Genomic DNA, 19,113 nt, shown 5'->3' on the forward strand with positions numbered 1-19,113 from the left:
ACATGGAGGAGTAAAAAACAACCTGTAGTAGCAAGATCTAGTGCTGAAGCAGAATTTAGAGGCATGGCACTAGGTGTATGTGAACTTTTGTGGATTAAAAATGTGCTATCAGATTTGGGATTTAAACAAAATGAAGCTATGAGTTTGTACTGTGACAATACTTCGGCTGTTGCAATTGCTCATAATCTTGTTCAACATGATAGAACAAAGCATGTGGAGATTGATAGACATTTCATCAAAGAGAAGATTGAAGCTGGAATAATTTCATTTCCTTTTGTAAGATCAGAGTTACAGTTGGCTGATGTTCTCACTAAAGGAGTGTCAAGAAGATTTTTTGATGAGTCTCTATTCAAGTTGGGAATGTGTGATATCCATGCACCAACTTGAGTGGGGGTGTTAAGATATGTCAAATATTCTATTAAAGGATATTAGGCAATCAAACATTATGTTAGTTATATTTTAGATATTATTATAATTTGTGCAGATTTGTGCACATGTTTTTCCTTTAATAGATGAAGGATTATAGNATCCTTGTATGTATATATATGGTACTCTATTCTTTAAAATAATACATCAGAATTATTTTTAATCCTTTTAATAATTTCTACTAAAAGAAAATTATCTAAAATTGAAATTAAAGAATATTATCATTGTTTTTAATGTAAAATAAAGAATTAAATATGTATAAAAAAATATTTTTTTATCAAATTCTCGCAAAAAATCGACAAAATCTCCTCAAACACAACATAGATCAACGTGTTAAAAACATTTGCATAAATAATATACAATCAATCTTAAGCCCAATATTGGTCTCAATTTTGAATGTGAAACACAAATTTAAGATGAACTAATTTATAACACAAAGTTGATGGTCTATTTCTCTAGCACTTATGTTTATCCATTTTTTTCAATGTCCAAGACAGAAACTAAATCATCTTGCAAACCACCTTGCAAATTAATACAGCTACAAGAACAAATAAAGAGTATAATATTATTATGATACAAGACACTTCAACTACTTAATATGTCCATTTTCTTCATTCGTCAATTCCTAGGATAACTTTTCTCTAATTGACCCATGTATGTAAAAATATAGTTGTTTTATATTGATTATTAAAACTTCGCGCAAAAATAGAATAGTGATTTTTGTATTTTTTATTAAAACTTAATATAAAAAATGTATATAATATTATAAATCTTTCATCCTATTTTATTATCAATTATTAAATAGCTAAATATAAAGTACAATGTAATGAATCAATATTTGAGTGAAAATACTTCCACTAATAAGTAATTCCGAATTCTTTAAAATAAAGTCGAACGCACAAGATATTTATCTAAAATAAAACCACATTAATAAATATTTTAATAATAAAGAGTTTATGATTGAATAAATTGAAATAAAAATTGACAGAAGAAGATGAAGCAGTGAGGTTGATCTGACGCAAGGGAGGAAGAGTGTGCACGCAGGGACAGACAGGTTTTGGGAATTTGATGGCAAAAGCATGAGAAAATGGGCCCCCACTCATGATTGGGCCAAGCCCAATGCATAGCCACTTTTATACAATGGTGGGGAACCATTAGGTACCACTTGTCTCCTTGTCCTCTGTTAACTCTGCCCTTCATTCATTCATTCATTATTTAATTGAATGGCATGTGGACCCCTTTCATCCTTTATCTAATTTATAAAATAAATAAATAAATACTATAAGGTGCGAAAGTTAGGTTCATTCCCATCATAAAAATATTACACATAATCACCAATTTCAAATCATAATTAACAAATTAATGTTCTAATGTTTTGGATTTTATGGATGCTTTCTTTTCTCTTTTATGATTTAATGATTATTTTTTTTTTAGTATTTTTCTCTTACCATGTCACTTATTTTTGTACTGAATTTGTTTTGTTTAAGATAATGATTCTCAATTATTAAGCAAGTATAATTGTTTTAATAGAATCATCTCATAAAACTTTTAGGAATATTATCTGCTTCTGGTAACTAACTGATAAGATAAAGTACACATCTCAATAAACTCAATTATAATTGTTCAAGCTAAAAATCCTAAAAATTAAACAATGTACTTTTGAATTGAATAAAATTAAATTTAGATAGTAACATGCATTATTTCATTTGAAGTTGGTATGATAAGCCACAGCATTCAACATAACCATCATAGAAGAATAGATGTATCACAACACCAACCCTAGTCTAAAATTGTCAATTATTTACGCATACATGTCCATTAACATTTTTTCATTGTGTCCTCTTTCTCATTTATAAAAGCAACAATCACATCCTTTAAACTACCATATATATTATCTTCAAATCTTCAAAATCTGCATAAGCTGCAAGCTTTCCTTCAACCTAACATATTCATCTCTCTATTTCCAATGCATATTGTACCTATCTTCTTCATATTTAAAATATTATTATTTGATAAGTCTAGAAACAGCTTAATAAATAAAGGATTCAAGCGTAACTACCTTAAGATAATATTTATAAAATATATGATATTTTATATAAAAACAATATCCATTTATAATAATAGTATTCATTAATAATATTTATATATTATTCTTAAGTTTAAGAAGATTATAAATACATATCTTAATAGGATAGGAAGTGTGATAATTTAATTTTATAATTGTTTTTATTTATAAATATTTATTTAAAACTTTTTATTGATTTGAACATTAGAGATTATTTGTAGATGAAATTTTTTATCGTACTGATTTGGAACAAAGTAATACATCAACAATGATGATAGTCTACTTTGAATATTGCTCAACTAAATCTGATAAGAATATTTGACGCTTGACCAAATAGAAATACTTCCCCATAACATAGGAGTGCATGGTGTTGTCGCACAGTCAAACCCAATCATCCAATTCTTCTATACTTGATATGGATTCACAAGCCATCAATCCAACCAAAACCCACATGGAGACACTCCTGAATAAAAATGAGGAAAATCTCCAACAGGTAGTCATTGGAATGCAAGAGATGAAGCAACAATTTGGCATACAAAAGACTACCTAGAACAACTACACACCAATAGGAGTTCTAAGCTTTGAATCAAAAGTTAGACAACTTGGATAGAGAATGTTTTGTCCCTCGTTCTCGGGCTAGGGACCCATTCTGTTTGGTGTGAGTGGATAGTACAAAAACATCTTCCACTGCTTAATCTAGGAAAGATGAGTGCACATATCACTGTAATTGGCTTCCTCCTCACAAGCGGAAGAAAAGAATGGAAATTGCTTAATCATAAAGAAAATATCTCTCACTCAAGCAACATGAGAGCACTTCTGAAAGTCGACATTTGATCCAAGGTCAGACATAGGTCAGTCACATAAAAGCTCAGACAAAAATCAATCCCAAGAGAGGTAAACTCGGATAAGGTAATGTTATGCCATAATGTCATATTGCTCTAACTTTGATATATTGTTGATTCCTCTGATATGTTGTTGATTGAATGTTTTAATGCTATGATATAATTATTGGAAAGTTATTAGAATTAGAGGGAAAATAGGCTATTGCATCTAGAGGGAGTACATATCTCATATGTGTTAAAATATTTATCTATTGAAATATAAAATATTTATTATGTTCTTACATATCATCTACTCGTCTACTCTCATATACATATGACTTAGATTTGATATTTATGCTCCCATACATGTATGAGTATTTATGCTTTGATACATATAGGTTTTTGTTTATGCTCTGATACACATGTTTTGCATAAAAACATCTACGTCTTGCTTTGATACACATATGTTTTGCATAAATGATTTATGACTTATGATAGTCATATATGTCTCATGATTGATCTTGAATAATATGATAAACGTATGATTTTTTTTTTGTACATAACATTTGCTCTGATAGCTCTGAATGATATGTTTTAGTAGTATGTAAAGAAAAACTCATGATATATTTGGTTGCTTATATTTGTTTACTTTGATACATATATACATATATGATATGATATTATTGCTCTAACATTTTTTTCACACTGATAAGAATCATAAATTATGCTCTGCTACAACTTTGATATATAAACGCTTTGAAATTTTATTTTCTAAAAAAGTTGTGAAAACACACACTCTGATACATATATGCAATATACATACGCTACGATACATATGTACTTAAAATCTTTTCAAAATCATTTCGTTTAGTATATGTATTTGTTAAACATAAAAAAATGAGAGATTGTTAAGACAATATCATCTAAAGACTATATCATCAAGCAACTCAGATTTTGAAATTTAACAAAAAAGATTCAACGAAATATCGCTTTGAGTGAATTTTTTTTAAAGAAATAATGTCTAAGAGAAAAATATTTTGGAACATCTTTTCTAGACCAAAACAAGCTTACAATAAGGTTTTCTATATTACATTATTTGACAAACAAAGCTTTATAAACAACGTCTAATGAAAGGAAACGTCTTTATTAGACGATATGCGTTAAAAATAGTGTTTTATAAATATCATCTAAGTGAACAACGTTTTACAAGAAAAGTGTTTTACAAAAAGATGCATCTATCTCAATACTAACATTGAAGCTTAAAATATGTTATATTCAAATAATGTTAATTTAAGCAAGTGTCTTACAAATGTATTGTCTAACAAAAGCCCGCTAATGTTGCATTTCTCAAATAGCTTTTTAAAAAGCATCTAATGTTTATACCATCTGATAATCGTATGTTGAATGTTTTACTAAACAACGCATTTGTAATCTTCTCGAACTCTTAACTAATGAAACCGTAATCCAAACCTCCATACCACCATCATCATCTTCTTCAATCACCAGATCAAGATGAATATGATCATCTAAGACCCCTTCCCAGTCTCGTATTCAAAACTTATCTGCCTTACGCAAGTAGTTCTTTCACCTAACCTACATCTTTCACCGTCAGACCTTGCCTTACCTGATTTCCACTATATTTCTTCCATTCCCTCTCGTGATCCTTCTTTTCCTTCTCTCTTCTTCTTTTCCACCATATTTTTCCCACATCATTGCAACGTTCTAAAATGATCTGCGAGCAATGATGTTCAGGAGCAGTTCTCTTACGTCAGGCAGTGATGTCCTCCCTCTCCTTCCCTTTTTATGTTTATTAAATAAGGGAAAGAAAATATAGACACGTCAACATTTAGGAGCATGTACGTAGGAGGAGTATGCTAGACGATAAGATAAAATAGGATAGCACAAAATTAGGGGGAGTCTCCATATTCTTAAGAAGTTTGTGCATAACGTTTTACAAATTCATGTAATATGTTAATGTGTTTAAATTTAAGTTCTTTTATTTATTTATTTATTTATTTTGTGCTCTGATTTTAATCTTTTCTTTACCTTGTGCTTTGATTATTTAGTATGTCTTGATTATTTTGCCCTTATTTATTTTAACTATTTATAACACTAACCTGCATGCATAAGATGAACACTAAGAAATATAAATTCGTAAATTAATAAATAACTAAAAACTTTAAACATTTTAAAATTGAACCTTTACGTTGAACTAAGAAAAATCATATTGTTTAGATGTGTATTTGTTAAACATAAAAAGGGGGAGATTGTTAAGACAAAATCGTCTATAAGAGTAATATGTTTAAACACTTTAATATAAGTTTAACAAAACAACATTAAATGAAATGAGAATATAAGGATGTCATAACTAGAATATCAAGATAGCAAAACCTTAAGTGTTAAGCTCAAAATCTCTAAATACCTAGTAACACAGGAAAGCCTTAGAAAGAACACTTTTTTGTTCTGAACAAGCATTGAATGTCATTATATGTTGAACGTTCAAAAACAACAAAAGTGATAAGAGAAAAGACATATATGTTGCATGCACATCTACTCTATTTTGTGCAGATTACCTACTACACGTATTTACCTACTTTATTTGAAATATATCAGAAGTGGACATTAGAGACAAGAAGACATTCACAAAATGTTTTCTCCATCAGAAGTCGTGCCAATAAAATAGTATAACCTACTTCTATCAAATTATTGGAAAAGCAAGTATGCTTTAACGTATTGACTTTAACCAATGGTTGCTTCACACAATAAAACAAAGAAGACACAAGATTCGAGGAAAAAGCTCAAGTCTGACAGATATCTTTTGAGAAGCCTTTAAATAGAAGAAGATTTAAAGAAAGAATCGAGAGAATAGCTTAAAAAGAGAATATCATAAGAGAAGCAACATCGTCGAAAGAAAAACACAGAAAAGCTCAAGAGCAAAAGAGAATATCTGAGAAGAAAAAAAGAAAAAGTCGAGAAACACTTTTAAGCTTCATTGTAATATCAGCTTACTATTTGTAAGTAGAGAGAAAAGAAAGAAAAACACTTAGTGAGTCTGTAAACAGTATTGTATTGAACATATATCCTCTTTGTGAGAGTAAACGTCTAACGACATGTAAGCAATTAGATTGATTGCAAAGTCTGAAGAGAATTCAAACACTTGTTTTAGTTAGGAGAGTTAAGGATTACTAGGTAGCGTATCAGGGGATACCGGGATTGTCTAGTGGAAACCAAGAGTGGGTGAAGAATATTACGCAACCAGAAGTGGGTGAAACTCAATTAGGTAGCGTATCAAGGGATACCAGGATTGTCTAGGGATATGAGGAGTAGTAAGAATACTCATTTGTAATCTTGTTGAAAATTATAGTGGAACCCTATAAGGTTATAGGAGATTGGATGTAGCCCAGTTGGAGTGAACCAATATAAAAATATTTATGCATTTACTATTTTATTCTCTCTCAACGCTTCTCTTCTAAAAACCTGTAGTTACATTTTCGTTTCAAATATAAGAGCTTCCTATATTAAACGATTATTCATTAAACATGAAATTTCATTAAAATACTACAACGGATATTCTGAATAACACTTGAAAAGAAGTTATTGTTTAAACTAATCGCAAGGTCAAGCGTTTGACAACTTACAAAAAATTCCTTATACTTGACGAAAGTGTTATATCAGATAGGTTGCGAAAAAGTTTTCCATCAACATTATTCAACTCTCTTCTCTAGTGGTTTTAGGTACTTCAGCTTCATGTGATAAAGAGGATGGAGAAGCCCTTAGGGTTTTTTTATTTGAAGAAGAATTAAGGAATGAGCTTGATAAAGATCCTTGGGGGTTTTCATTTCAAAAAAAATTATTCATATGTCAGTACACATGTAAGTAGATGCCTACGTGGAACAAAATTTAATGTCATGAAAAAAAGAGAGACTAAATTCATTGCTTTAGAAAGTAAAGGGGCCAAACAGACTATTTTCCCGGAGGGACTAATTTTAACTTTTTGTTATAGTTAAGGGATAAAAATATATTTAATCCTTAAAAAATTTCATGATTCCTTCCATATTAATTACATACTAACCTTGATTTTTCCTTAAATAAACACAAATGACAATTATTAAAGGTGAAACATGTGTTCAATTATATTAATAATTAATGGAGTTCAAACGAAAACTAACATAATTTAAATGGTTATACCAATAGTTTTTGTATTGTACTAAAAACGAAATATGTTAATACTTGTTATATTGAATCAATTATTTATCTTGCTTTTAAAGTAATATAATCATTATTTAGTAGGGATGAAAGATGGGCAAACAAATGTAATTTAACTATACATCCCATTTTCATTCTCAAATTAAAAATTTATCCTTATCCATATCTCATACTTAATAAGTATTAAATTTTTGTCTCATCCTCATTTCTATTATTAAGATCAAACGATACAATAAACTTTATTGCATGGGAGATTTAAGTGATTTTGATAATAACAAACACTATTAAGTGATGAAATTAAATGTTATTATTCAATTAGCAAGTTGTAGTTATGCAGATAAAGGACCTCAAAGCGATAAAATTTCTTTATCAAGTGTTATCAAAGGACTAGATGACTACAAAACTTCATCTATTGTCTATTGTTTATTATCTAATTTCATGTTATTGCTTTATCTCCTTGAAAAGTTTCCTTTAGTAGATATAATTTTAAATGTTGGAGAAGAAGTAAATAAAATCATTCCACACCAATTTTCCTTTGATACCAAGATAGAAGATAAAGTTTAAAAGCTTTACAAGAAGGCAAACATGATTAAAGCTTTCCATTTGAAGAAGCAACAATCATATTCTCATAAGCTACAAATAGAGAATAAGTTGAAGGTTGAATATATGAAAGCAACCAGAACAACAACAACCTATAACATATATTTTAAATCTTAGAGTGTCTTTCAAGATTAAGAGAAAACCTTGTAATACTTCATTATAAGAAGTTTTTCCCATGTGAGCTTAAATTGTGCTCTATTAAAGTGTTTATATGTTTATGTTAATGGTTTTAATATTTGAGTTTGGGGGTGATTGATTATCAATTATAATAATTAGTTTTAAATTGGAATAATTAGCCTTTATTAGCTAATTTTTGTATATTTACTTTCCTTTTATTTAATTTAATTATTAGTGTTAAATATCAATTACTATAATTACTATAATTGATATTATAATAATTGATGTTAAATTGGTGGAGTTTATTCCTTTTAACTCTTTTCAATTAGGTTATCAATTTGTATATTTATACTATTGTAATCCAATGATCAAATCAATTCATCCAAAATACTTTTCTATATGGTATCGAAGTAGGTTTTGTGATCCTTTTCTACTCTGTCTTTGTTGTCGTCGGTGGCCTATGACTGCCACCACCGACGGCCCCCTAAAAGTCTCTTTTTCATCTGATGTCTTTTATCTTCTACTTGTTCATGGATGGTTTGGTCATAAAATTTTTGCCATTCACGATCCTCTTCGTTTTTTTTATCTTCTTCAACACAAGACGTCGCTCTTTCCTTTCTTTTGCCTCCCATGACCAATGAAAACTCTTCATCTATTAGCAACACTCATGAGCCATCAAAACCATTCACTTGCATCACCCTTAACAGTGTCACCAAGCTTCTACCCTCAAATTACCTCACTTGAAAACTTCAAGTTGAAGCTCTTCTTGATGGCTATGATCTTCTCAAATATCCAGATGGATCCTTTCATGCACCGCCGATACGATCTCCACCACTGTGGTACCTCCAACTCCAAATCCTGCTTATCAAACCTATGTCGATAGGACCGTCTTATATACTATGCTCTCCTCACCACTCTCTCCCCTGAAGTGGCATCCTTGGTGTCTCAAACAATGACATCACATGATCTCTGGACTCTTCTCCAGCGCACCTATGCCAAGGCATCTCGCAACCACCTCAAGTAGTTAAAGGAGCGTCTCCACACGGCGTCCAAAGATGCAGATTAGACGTTACTTTGAAGTAGAACACAAAGCCTCTTTGCTTCATCCTCGATTTGACTCATTATTGTTCAAGTTGCATCTCTCTTCCTGATCGTCCAACTTGCGGGAGGATATCAATTATAATAATTAGTTTTAAATTGGAATAATTAGCCTTTATTAACTAATTTTTGTATATTCACTTTCCCTTTAATTAATTTAATTATTAGTGTTAAATATCAATTATTATAATTGATATTAAATTGGTGGAGTTTATTCCCTTTTAACTCTTTCCAATTAGGTTATCAATTTGTATATTTATATTATTGTAATCCAATGATCAAATCAATTCATCCAAAATACTTTTCTATATTGATAAGTTATAACCTAAAGAGCTTTGTGTACTCGTATAATCTAGAGAAGCTTGTGTGTTCTTGTTCTAACCTGGAGAGTTGTTGTACTGATTGTAATCAATTTATTTAATTAGTTAAACCTCTTAAGATGAAGATTTAAGGGAGAAACGAATATGACTGGTGAGTTTGGTTGAACCAGTATAAATCTTTGTATGCTTGTTCTTGTTACTAGATGTTTAGTCTAGCTCTACACAAGAAATGTGTACAAGCTCTATTCAACTTCCCTTCTAAAGCCCAATTATTTTATTAAGTGGTACCAAAGTCAACTTTTAAGGGAGTTCCTAATAGAATGAGATAATTAATCGTTGTAGATCAAATAGAGAACGAAGAATAGGCTATCAATCCTTTATTTGTCTTCAAAGGTGAGTTTTATGATCTATGGAAGATTAGAATGATATCTTATTTTTTATTCCACAAACATAGATTTGCTGGAAGTTGTAAAAAATTACATTCCAACATTGTTTGATGATAAAGGAGACTTGTTTATGTAACACCAGAATTTTTTTCTTCCTAACATCTATAATTAATATTTCAAGTCATTATTTTTTAAAATAAATCGTCACCACTTTACTAAAATTCAAATAAAAAGGAAATCCATGTCTTACATCCAATACTTTTATTAACTTGACAAAATTATAAAATAATAATGAAACAATACTCTAAGACTACCCACACATCTACTGGTCTTGCTCCAAATCTTATCCTTCATTAGTGTGCATCACAACTTGAACTATCCTATGCTTAGTGTAAAAATATACAATAATCACAATAAAAGAAAATACAAACACAAACCAATAAAATGATAAACTTACTTAACAAAGTAAAAACCTTAAATTTGAAAATAAACCCACAAAGTGTTTAAAATTCCAAAACATCTGAAAAGTAATTTTTTATGAATGATTTCCTTCATTCAAAGAAAGATATTAAAGTTTATTAGATATAATTTCAAGAAAGAGAGAACTAAGAATATGTTTTTGATTGTTAAATAATAACAATACAACATAAGTAAAAAGAAATAATAATCTAGTTAGTTCTCTCACTTGGATACTCAACATTTCAATTAAACCCTTCAACCTTCACTTCATACTTTATGCTTCTTCTACATGTTCTCCTTGTTTTTCTTCAAAAATCACTCATACTTTTATTTTAACTTTGAACACAATATTAGACCATTACTTTGCTTTAATTTAAATGTCTCACCACTACCCCAATTCACTTTTTCACAGTAAAACTCTTAACTCAAATTCTAGTTTTATTTTCTACAAAATTCAAGGAAAAATAATAAAGAAAAAAAAAGTTGGAAATACATTCCTTAACTACTCCATCTCTTAGAAAATCTATTTAAAATCTTTTAATTGAATAATTATTCACTAAATTTTATCTTTTATAAAATCTCTTAAACAAAATAAATCTTTTAAATTAAATAATTAATAAACCTTCTTATATCTTAGAAAATCTTTCAAATGAAATAAATCTTTCAAATAAAATAAACTTTTGAAATTAAATAATTAATAAACCCTTCTGTCTTTTATAATATCTTTAAAATAAAATAAATTTATTAAATAATTAATAAACACTTTTATTTCTTAGAAAATCTTTTAAATAAAATAAATCTTTTATATTAATAAATTATTTTATCCCTTTATGAAACGACTATGTCAATAAAATTCATAACATGACCGATATCAAGGAAATGTGGGATACAATTGTACGTGGGATACACTTGTGCTTTCCTATGAAGATTTCAAGGAAGTGAGAAGTAACAAACTAAAGTTGTTGAGGACTCAATATCAAACATTTTCCATAAGCGAAAATGAGACAATCCAATCAATATGTAGTTATTCTAAACAGTGGATCTATTAGGTCTTGTTTACTTGTAGATTTAGAGGAGAGTAATTGAAATGATTTGAGAAGATTTGATGATAAAATTTTTTTATTGTTTATTTGAATAAATTTGGAGGTAAGTGAGAGTGAATTTGAAAATAAATTTTTTTAATTTGACACATAAATTAAATCTTATACTAATTTTTTGTAAATTTTATTTCCAAATCTACTCTCACTTACTTCCAAATCTATTCAAATAAACCACAATATAAATTACCTTCAATTTCTCTTAATCACTCTCTCCAAATCCATTTAAATAAACCACAATATAAATTACCTTTAATTTCTATGAATCACTCTCTCCAAATCTATTTAAATAAACAAAGCTGGAAGAATAACACGAGCCAATATGATATCAACAACGAGGTGCTTAAAACTCTTTCTTCCTAGGGATGATAGTGTGAACTAACACTTCCCGTTTGGCCTCTTTACATGTGTGGATTGGGCCACCCATCCTTCATAAGAAATGAAAGCTTATGGGCTTGTTGCCTGCATAAGGAGTGACTGTAGACAGTGAGCTCAACCAACAATAACCTTCACCATTGAAGCCTTGATAGAAACCATGACGAAGATTGGAGTACCTTGTTGTTTGTTCTGAGTAATGAAGATGATAGTATTGGTGTTGTCATGGATGCATTTGCATCCATGACAGTACTATGCTGTCAATTTTTAGACTAGAATGAGAGAAGAGAAGAAACATGAACAAGTTGCTTTGGATTGGATTAAGAGAAGAGAAGAAACACAAAATGTTATTGGATTAGGGCTGCCGTGTTATGTGCCGGCGCTCCCATCTTCATCTCCATCTCCGACCTCCAAATGTCGCCGAAGTTCCACATTTCTCGTCCGCTCCTCTCTCTCTCAAGCGAGCCCTCTCTCAATCCCCTCTCCCTAATCATCCTCTCCTTCTCTCACTCTCACTATTCTACTTCCAATTCACCATCTCACACTTCTCACTATCTCTCTCAGTTTCTCCCTCTCGCCGATTCCACCTTCAAACCCCTCAACATAATCACCGCACGTGAACGTCGCCTAGTCGTCCTGGGCCTATCCACCGCCATCAAAACCGACCAGGGTTTCGCCCTCAAGGCCTTCTCCCTCCGCTTCTGCCCCTTCCTTCTCGTCAAGATTATGAACTTCTTAGACACCCGCCACGCCGCGTTTGCCTTCTTCAAGCTAGCCTTCGGGAACAATTCCGAGGAGACCGTTCGCTTGAGCTGCGTCGCGGCGCATGTTCTGGCCGCAAAGGGGCTTCACCTGCTCGCGCAGGACGTGGTTTCCTGGCTCATTGCCAGGGTTGGGGCTGGGAGAGCCAACGAAATATTTGAGTTTATGTGGAAGAATCATGCTATTTACGAGTCTGATTTTTCTGTGTTGAATACGCTTTTGCGGGGGTTTCTGAATTTGGGGATGAGTTTTGAGGCGTTGGAGGTTTTGCGTAAGATGAGGGATGTGGGAGTTAGGCCTGGTTTGTCTTCACTGACTATTCTCATGAGGTTGTTGCTTAGGCTTGGCGATTATGGTAGTGTGTGGAAGGTGTTCAAGGATATGATCCACAGAGGGCCTCGCCCTTCGAATATCACGTTTAATGTGATGTTGTATGGGTTTTGTAGACAACAGAAGATTGCGATTGCGGAGAGTTTGTTACATTTGATGCCTAAGTTTATGTGTAGTCCTGATGTTTTTGCGTTTAACATTCTTATTAACGCGTGCTGTGTGAGGGGGAGGACTTCGGTTGCGTTTGATTGGCTAAATTTGATGGTTAGAAGTGGTCTTGAACCGAGTCTTGCTACGTTTAATACCATTATGCATGCACTTTGCCGGGAAGGGAATGTGGGGAGGGCGCAGAAGCTCTTTGATCAGATTCAGGATATGGGAATTGCGCCAAATGCAGCTATGTATAATACACTGATGGATGGGTATTTCAAGGCACGGGAAGTTAGTCAGGCTATCTCGCTTTATGAAAAGATGAGGACTAAGGGTGTTTCTCCTGATTGTGTGACTTTTAATATTTTGGTTGGGGGATATTATAAGTATGGGAGAAAAGATGATTGGAACAAGTTGTTGAAAGATTTGATTGTATTGGGATTGTTTCCAGATTGTTCACTGTGTGATGTAACTGTGTCTGTGCTATGTTGGACTGGCAGAATTGATGAGGCCATGGCATTATTGCAAGAACTGCTTGAAAAGGGACTAACTCTTAGTGTTGTCGCCTTTAACTCAGTAATAGGTGCCTATAGCAGGGCAGGTTTAGAAGACAAAGCTTTTGAAGCCTATCGTATTATGGTCTTGGGCGGTTTCACTCCTTCATCGTCCACTTGTAATTCTTTGCTTATGAGTTTGTGTAGGAAAGGATGCTTGCAAGAAGCCAGGACACTTTTGTATGGGATGCTAGAGAAGGGGTTTCCCATCAACAAAGTGGCTTACACGGTGCTTTTGGATGGATATTTCAAGATGAATGATTTGGATGGAGCTCAGTTTCTGTGGAAGGAAATGAAAGAAAGGGGTATATATCCAGATGTTGTTGCCTTTACAGCCTTAATTGACGGGCTTTCAAAAGCAGGTAATGTCGAGGAGGCATATGAAGTGTTCTTAGAAATGTCCGCCATGGGTTTTATTCCTAATAATTTTGCTTACAATTCTTTGATTAGAGGCCTCTGCAATTGTGGGAGGATGACTGAAGCATTAAAGTTGGAGAAAGAGATGAGGCAAAAAGGCATTCTTTCTGACACCTTCACCTTCAATATCGTCATTGATGGCTATTGTAGACGGGGACAAATGAAGTTTGCAACTGATACATTTCTTGACATGCAACGGATTGGTTTGCCGCCTGATATTTTCACATTTAACATATTAATAGGAGGGTATTGCAAGGCATTTGACATGGTTGGCGCAGGTCAGATGGTTGATAAAATGTACTCATGTGGGCTTGACCCAGATATCACAACCTATAATACACAAATGCATGGCTACTGCAGAATGCGAAAAATGAATCAAGCAGTTATCATTTTGGATGAGCTCATCTCCGCTGGCATTGTTCCAGACACAGTGACATACAACACTATGATGAATGGTATTTGTAGTGATATATTAGATCGAGCTATGATTCTTACTGCCAAATTACTTAAGATCGGTTTTGTGCCAAATGTGATTACAACCAATATGTTGTTGTCACAATTTTGCAAGCAGGGGATGCCAGAGAAGGCATTACTATGGGGTCAAAAGTTGTCGGAGTTTTCCTTTGGTTTTGATGAAATCTCATATAGAATACTGGATCAAGCTTACCGTTTGAAACGAGATAACGTTGAACTTGTGAGAGAAACATATGAAAAAGGCCTTTTTATGGATTTCCTCATGTACATCACATTTGACTATTTTTCAAGAAATAAACCTCAGAAGATTGAAAATAGAGTAGAGTTAATTGAAAATAAATTCATTGCTTTGTGAACTTATTGTTTCATCTTTCTAGTATCCTTGAAATCTGCCATGATTTTATGTAATCGTGAGAACAGTACATTGGACTCATTCATTGACTACTCGAGCATTACATGAAACAAGTGATCAAAATACGTTGTGTCATATACTGTAAGAAACCATTGAGGGATTGATCACCCTTTTTGAAGATAAATTCATTGGTTATTACTACCCATTCTGGAGGGTTTTATGTGTGTTTCTCTATAATGGATAATAACAGCCAATTTTTAGAGGGCTGCAAAGGAAGCATAATTTGATTCTATGATCGAAGCCTTGAGAACATTGTCAGTCTAAAATGTGATTGAATCTACTGAACTGCAGGTGATGGACATTGGAGAGTTTTTTTGTAAGTGTAAATCTATTTTTCTTCTAGAGAGTTGTGATATCAAATCTTCCTTGTGTATGTTTGTGTCTTGGTTGTAGTATGTGGTGCTGAGTTTGTATTGCACGCTGTTTGGATTTAAGATTTGATTAGTTTCATTTTTTATTTTCAGGCTTGTGTTGATCTGGGAATTAGAACTGAACATTGTTAAGAAGCACATCTCTCAAAAGCTTAATCATAAGGTGAAAGCCCAGCTATGATTTTATATTTCTCTTTACTGTCTTGGTGAAGCTCATGTGCCTGCACTGTTTATTCTTGTTACTAAATTATTGCATATAAATATAAAAAAAAGATATTGATTTTTCTCATTATTACTGTTTGATAGGACAAAATACTAAATGAAACTAAATGATCTGACACTGTTAAAAAAATTCTGATCGACTGAGATACTGAAAAAATGGGCTTCTTCTTTGGTTTCCTTGATGAGGAAAAAGTTTAGCTGGTAATCTATGAACGACAAATTTTTGCATCTTAATTGTCACATTGATTCGTTACAGAGCCAGGGAAGGGCAAACAAAAGATTAGGTGGGAGTTCACACGATAAAATGAGAGTTTCTTATAATTGTATTTTTTTTCACCATAAATATATCAAAATATGCACATTTTGATGCTGTAGAGAAATCTCGCCAATGTAAATTAAGAGAGAGAGAGAGAGAGAGAGAGAGAGAGGATTTATTGTTGATATGCTTTTTGTTTTTTGCATGAGGATTTTCCATTTTCGCATGCTTTGTTTGGGTTCTTGCCTTTATTGATGTTTTAACCTATTTGGATTTGACTTTTATAGATGCTTTTGACCTAATTTGCCAGCTATGCTTCTAATCTTGATGTAAGATAGTTTATTTTAAGTAACCTTTTAAGAGAAAGGGTAGCCTTGGTGTAACAGTTAGACTTGTTGAAGTGTGACTAGGAGGTCATAGGTTCAATTCATGGAATTAGTCTGCTGCAAATGCTAGGTAAGGCTGCCTTCAATCCATGATGTGTCTGGCCATTCCTTCCCTTCACGAGCTTTATAGCTTAGAGTACCAGGTTCTCCTTTTCTTTTTAAAAAATTTTTTTTAAGCTCTAAATAATTGTCTCTGCTATGTGGCTCACATGTTCCCTCTACACAGCCATATTCACTGAAATCTGTCTAAACAGGATTTTTACTTTGAACTTTGCAGTGAGCTGCACATATTAGGCACTCACCATTGTCCTCAGTTCACAATGCATTGAAAATGTTATCTTCTTCACAGTTGTCTGTCTGCCTTAAAATCTATATTGTCTCTTTCTTTAGAATTGATAACATGTTAAGGATTACCAATGGGTCAGAATAATACGTCCTCAACGTTTTTCTGTTGTCTAAAATTAGTACTCCCTTTTACGTTAATCTCTGTTCTTAATTGAGTTCAAGTCTATATCTTATCACTGAGGGCTATATTAAATTTCTGGATTAGCAAATGATGAAAGATCTTCTGGTGAATTTGTAACTAAACCAGTATAGTAAAAGTTTTTGAGATCAACTTGAATACTTCCTGTCTAAATGTAAAATTCGCAACAGATTTGCAATATCTATTGGAAGTTCAAGGCATATATCAGAACTAAGTTTCGCTTTGGCCTTTCTGCATTACAGATAAATGAAGACAAGGAAACTGAGAAAAATGAGGCCAAAGCCATGGAGATAATAATCTTGATGCTCATTTGCTCATCGGAGGAGAGTGCATTAAATGAATGATTATCATGAAAGGAAAAAGTTTAGAATCAAACGAGAATACTTGGAATTATGGGGTACTTCTTAGAGGTTTGGAATTGAGCTAGAGGCTACAGTCCCTCCTAATGTTGCAAAGTCAAAGAGGTGAAACTTGGTGTGGGCTTCAAGTGATATGTTTGAGAAACTTAAATTCAAAAGAAAAAAAGAGAAGAGGAAGAAGCTTCCAAGATAAAATAGCTGGAATCTGGAGGGACCATGATGCAACAAAGTAACTATCATGAAATGGTAAAGAAAAGGTAAGAAAGAAAGGGAATGTCCAGAAAAAGCCTTATGGGATGGTGGAGTCAAATATTATTGAGCTTCTGGCTGACTTCTTTTGGAACAATTCAATTATGGTCTTAATATTTTTGGTCCTACTTGATTTTGGTTTTGGTCCCTATACTTAATAAGGTTGATATGTGGTCCTTATAGTTTTACAAGTTTAGGTTTTGCATCTAGTTTGGATAAACTTCTTCCATATTCCATAAGAAAAATAAACTTGTGCGCCACAATTTGTATAGAAGCTCTCGCATCCAACTTTTCCAAAAACTGAGGTTCATTATTTTATTTTAACTTGTAGAAATTCAGTTCGCTTACTTTTATTTTCTTCTCTCATAACTGCTTATTAGAAGTTCACCCAACAAGATCTTGGTGCCTAGTTTTATTCTGTTTTGTTTTCTATTCTTATAGTTTTTTCTACTTAGGTTTAAGTCTCTCGAGTAAACCAGACATTGGTCCAAATGGTTGTACCTTACAAGACATGTTTTGGCATACCGTTTGTAGTAGGGACCAAACCAAAATTTTTAAAGTATACGGATCAAAACCAAAGTTAAAGTGATTCATACCAAAAATATATTTAAACCTTCAATTATATTTGAATATGTTCACCTTGTTTGTTAGTGAAAGAGCATGCTACTGCGAGCATTACACAGAAATGTGCTTGTGTTGATCCTGGAATGTAGTTCGATATTTAGCAAGAGGAAATGGAAACTTCTGTCATTGGCATGCTGAATTGGCAATACTTGCTAGAATACTAAAGGAATAAGTTATAAAAGAAAAGTTGTCTTTAGGTTCGCCCAGCTTCTTCATTTCGGGAGATTTTGTAAAAAAATAATTGAATTATTTGTTTACCCTCAACCCCTTTCTTAATCACACGTCTCAATTTATTTCGCACTCTTTCATAATGAGGCGTTTGTGCTATCTGTGCCCTGCAATCATACTGTGGTTGGGATTTGTTGGATATCCGGCCAAGATAAGACTCGATATTTGGCTGTTTCCTAAATTAGCAGAGCAAATATTCTGATTAATTGTACAATTGTAATTAAGGGGGTTGTATCCTCAGTTGTACAGGGTAGTTTTTTCTTGATTTATTGATTAGTTGAAAATGACAACTAATCATAAGTTACTCTACTAAATACTTCAGTTTTTCTTCATAAAATGCTTGGTTAAGCTTTTTGGAGGGAGATAATATGTATTTTAATTTGACCTCAATGTCTATTTTAAATACAAGAATCATTCAATTATTATTATAACTCAATGTCTATTTTGAAGAAGTACAGTGAATGAGTTATTTGTATATCGGCTTAAGCTATATATTTTATCACTCAATTATTATTATTTTACAACGTAAGTTTGCTTTAATGCAGCAACATCACAGTAGCATAATAGTACACAAGTCAAGTATACGGCAATGCAGCGGCGTCATAATGATCCAACCAGTAGGAAAAGAATACCAAACATCTCATGAAAGGTGATTAAAATAAGAACACTCACAATTCTATAGTGGCACATAATTAGACTATGAATCATGTATGCAAGACAATCATGTTCATATACACAATATTAAACATAATTACTACAAAAAAATGTAAAGATAATTTTTTTTATTATATATATAGACTGCAATTTTTAGATGGTGTCTATTTGAATATTGTCTATTAATACATAACACTTCTAAAAAAGATGT

At 32.2% G+C, this 19,113-nt stretch overlaps 1 protein-coding gene across 5 annotated transcripts; it reads left to right on the plus strand.

Moving 5' to 3' along the window:
• The first annotated feature begins 11,906 nt into the window (after nucleotides 1–11,906).
• On the plus strand, nucleotides 11,907–18,159 carry LOC106768818 (pentatricopeptide repeat-containing protein At1g63130, mitochondrial). Of its 5 annotated transcripts, none has more exons than XR_002668469.1 (4): nucleotides 11,907–14,128; nucleotides 14,219–15,385; nucleotides 15,534–15,603; nucleotides 17,031–17,071. XR_002668469.1 is itself a non-coding variant. In XM_022783071.1 (4 exons), the coding sequence occupies exons 1-4, from the start codon at nucleotides 12,385–12,387 to the stop codon at nucleotides 17,130–17,132; spliced, it is 2,451 nt and encodes an 816-aa protein (XP_022638792.1). In that variant the 5' UTR covers nucleotides 11,908–12,384; the 3' UTR covers nucleotides 17,133–18,159. The 5 variants fall into 5 exon arrangements, 1 of the variants encoding a protein (XP_022638792.1); XM_022783071.1 differs by having other exon boundaries at nucleotides 11,908–14,638; nucleotides 15,361–15,385; nucleotides 17,031–18,159; XR_002668470.1 differs by having other exon boundaries at nucleotides 11,908–14,638; nucleotides 17,031–17,085.
• Nucleotides 18,160–19,113: the final 954 nt, after the last annotated feature.

This window comes from Vigna radiata, chromosome 7, assembly GCF_000741045.1.
Source record: "Vigna radiata var. radiata cultivar VC1973A chromosome 7, Vradiata_ver6, whole genome shotgun sequence".
Classification (NCBI taxonomy): domain Eukaryota; kingdom Viridiplantae; phylum Streptophyta; class Magnoliopsida; order Fabales; family Fabaceae; genus Vigna; species Vigna radiata.

Excerpts from the sequence above, each read along its gene's own strand:
- LOC106768818 (XM_022783071.1), top strand. The coding sequence starts at position 12,385 with ATGTCGCCGAAGTTCCACATTTCTCGTCCGCTCCTCTCTCTCTCAAGC. Across the intron at positions 15,386-15,533 it reads GGACATTGGAGAGTTTTTTT|GCTTGTGTTGATCTGGGAAT; the intron begins GTAAGTGTAAAT and ends TTTTATTTTCAG. Across the intron at positions 15,604-17,030 it reads CTCAAAAGCTTAATCATAAG|ATAAATGAAGACAAGGAAAC; the intron begins GTGAAAGCCCAG and ends TCTGCATTACAG.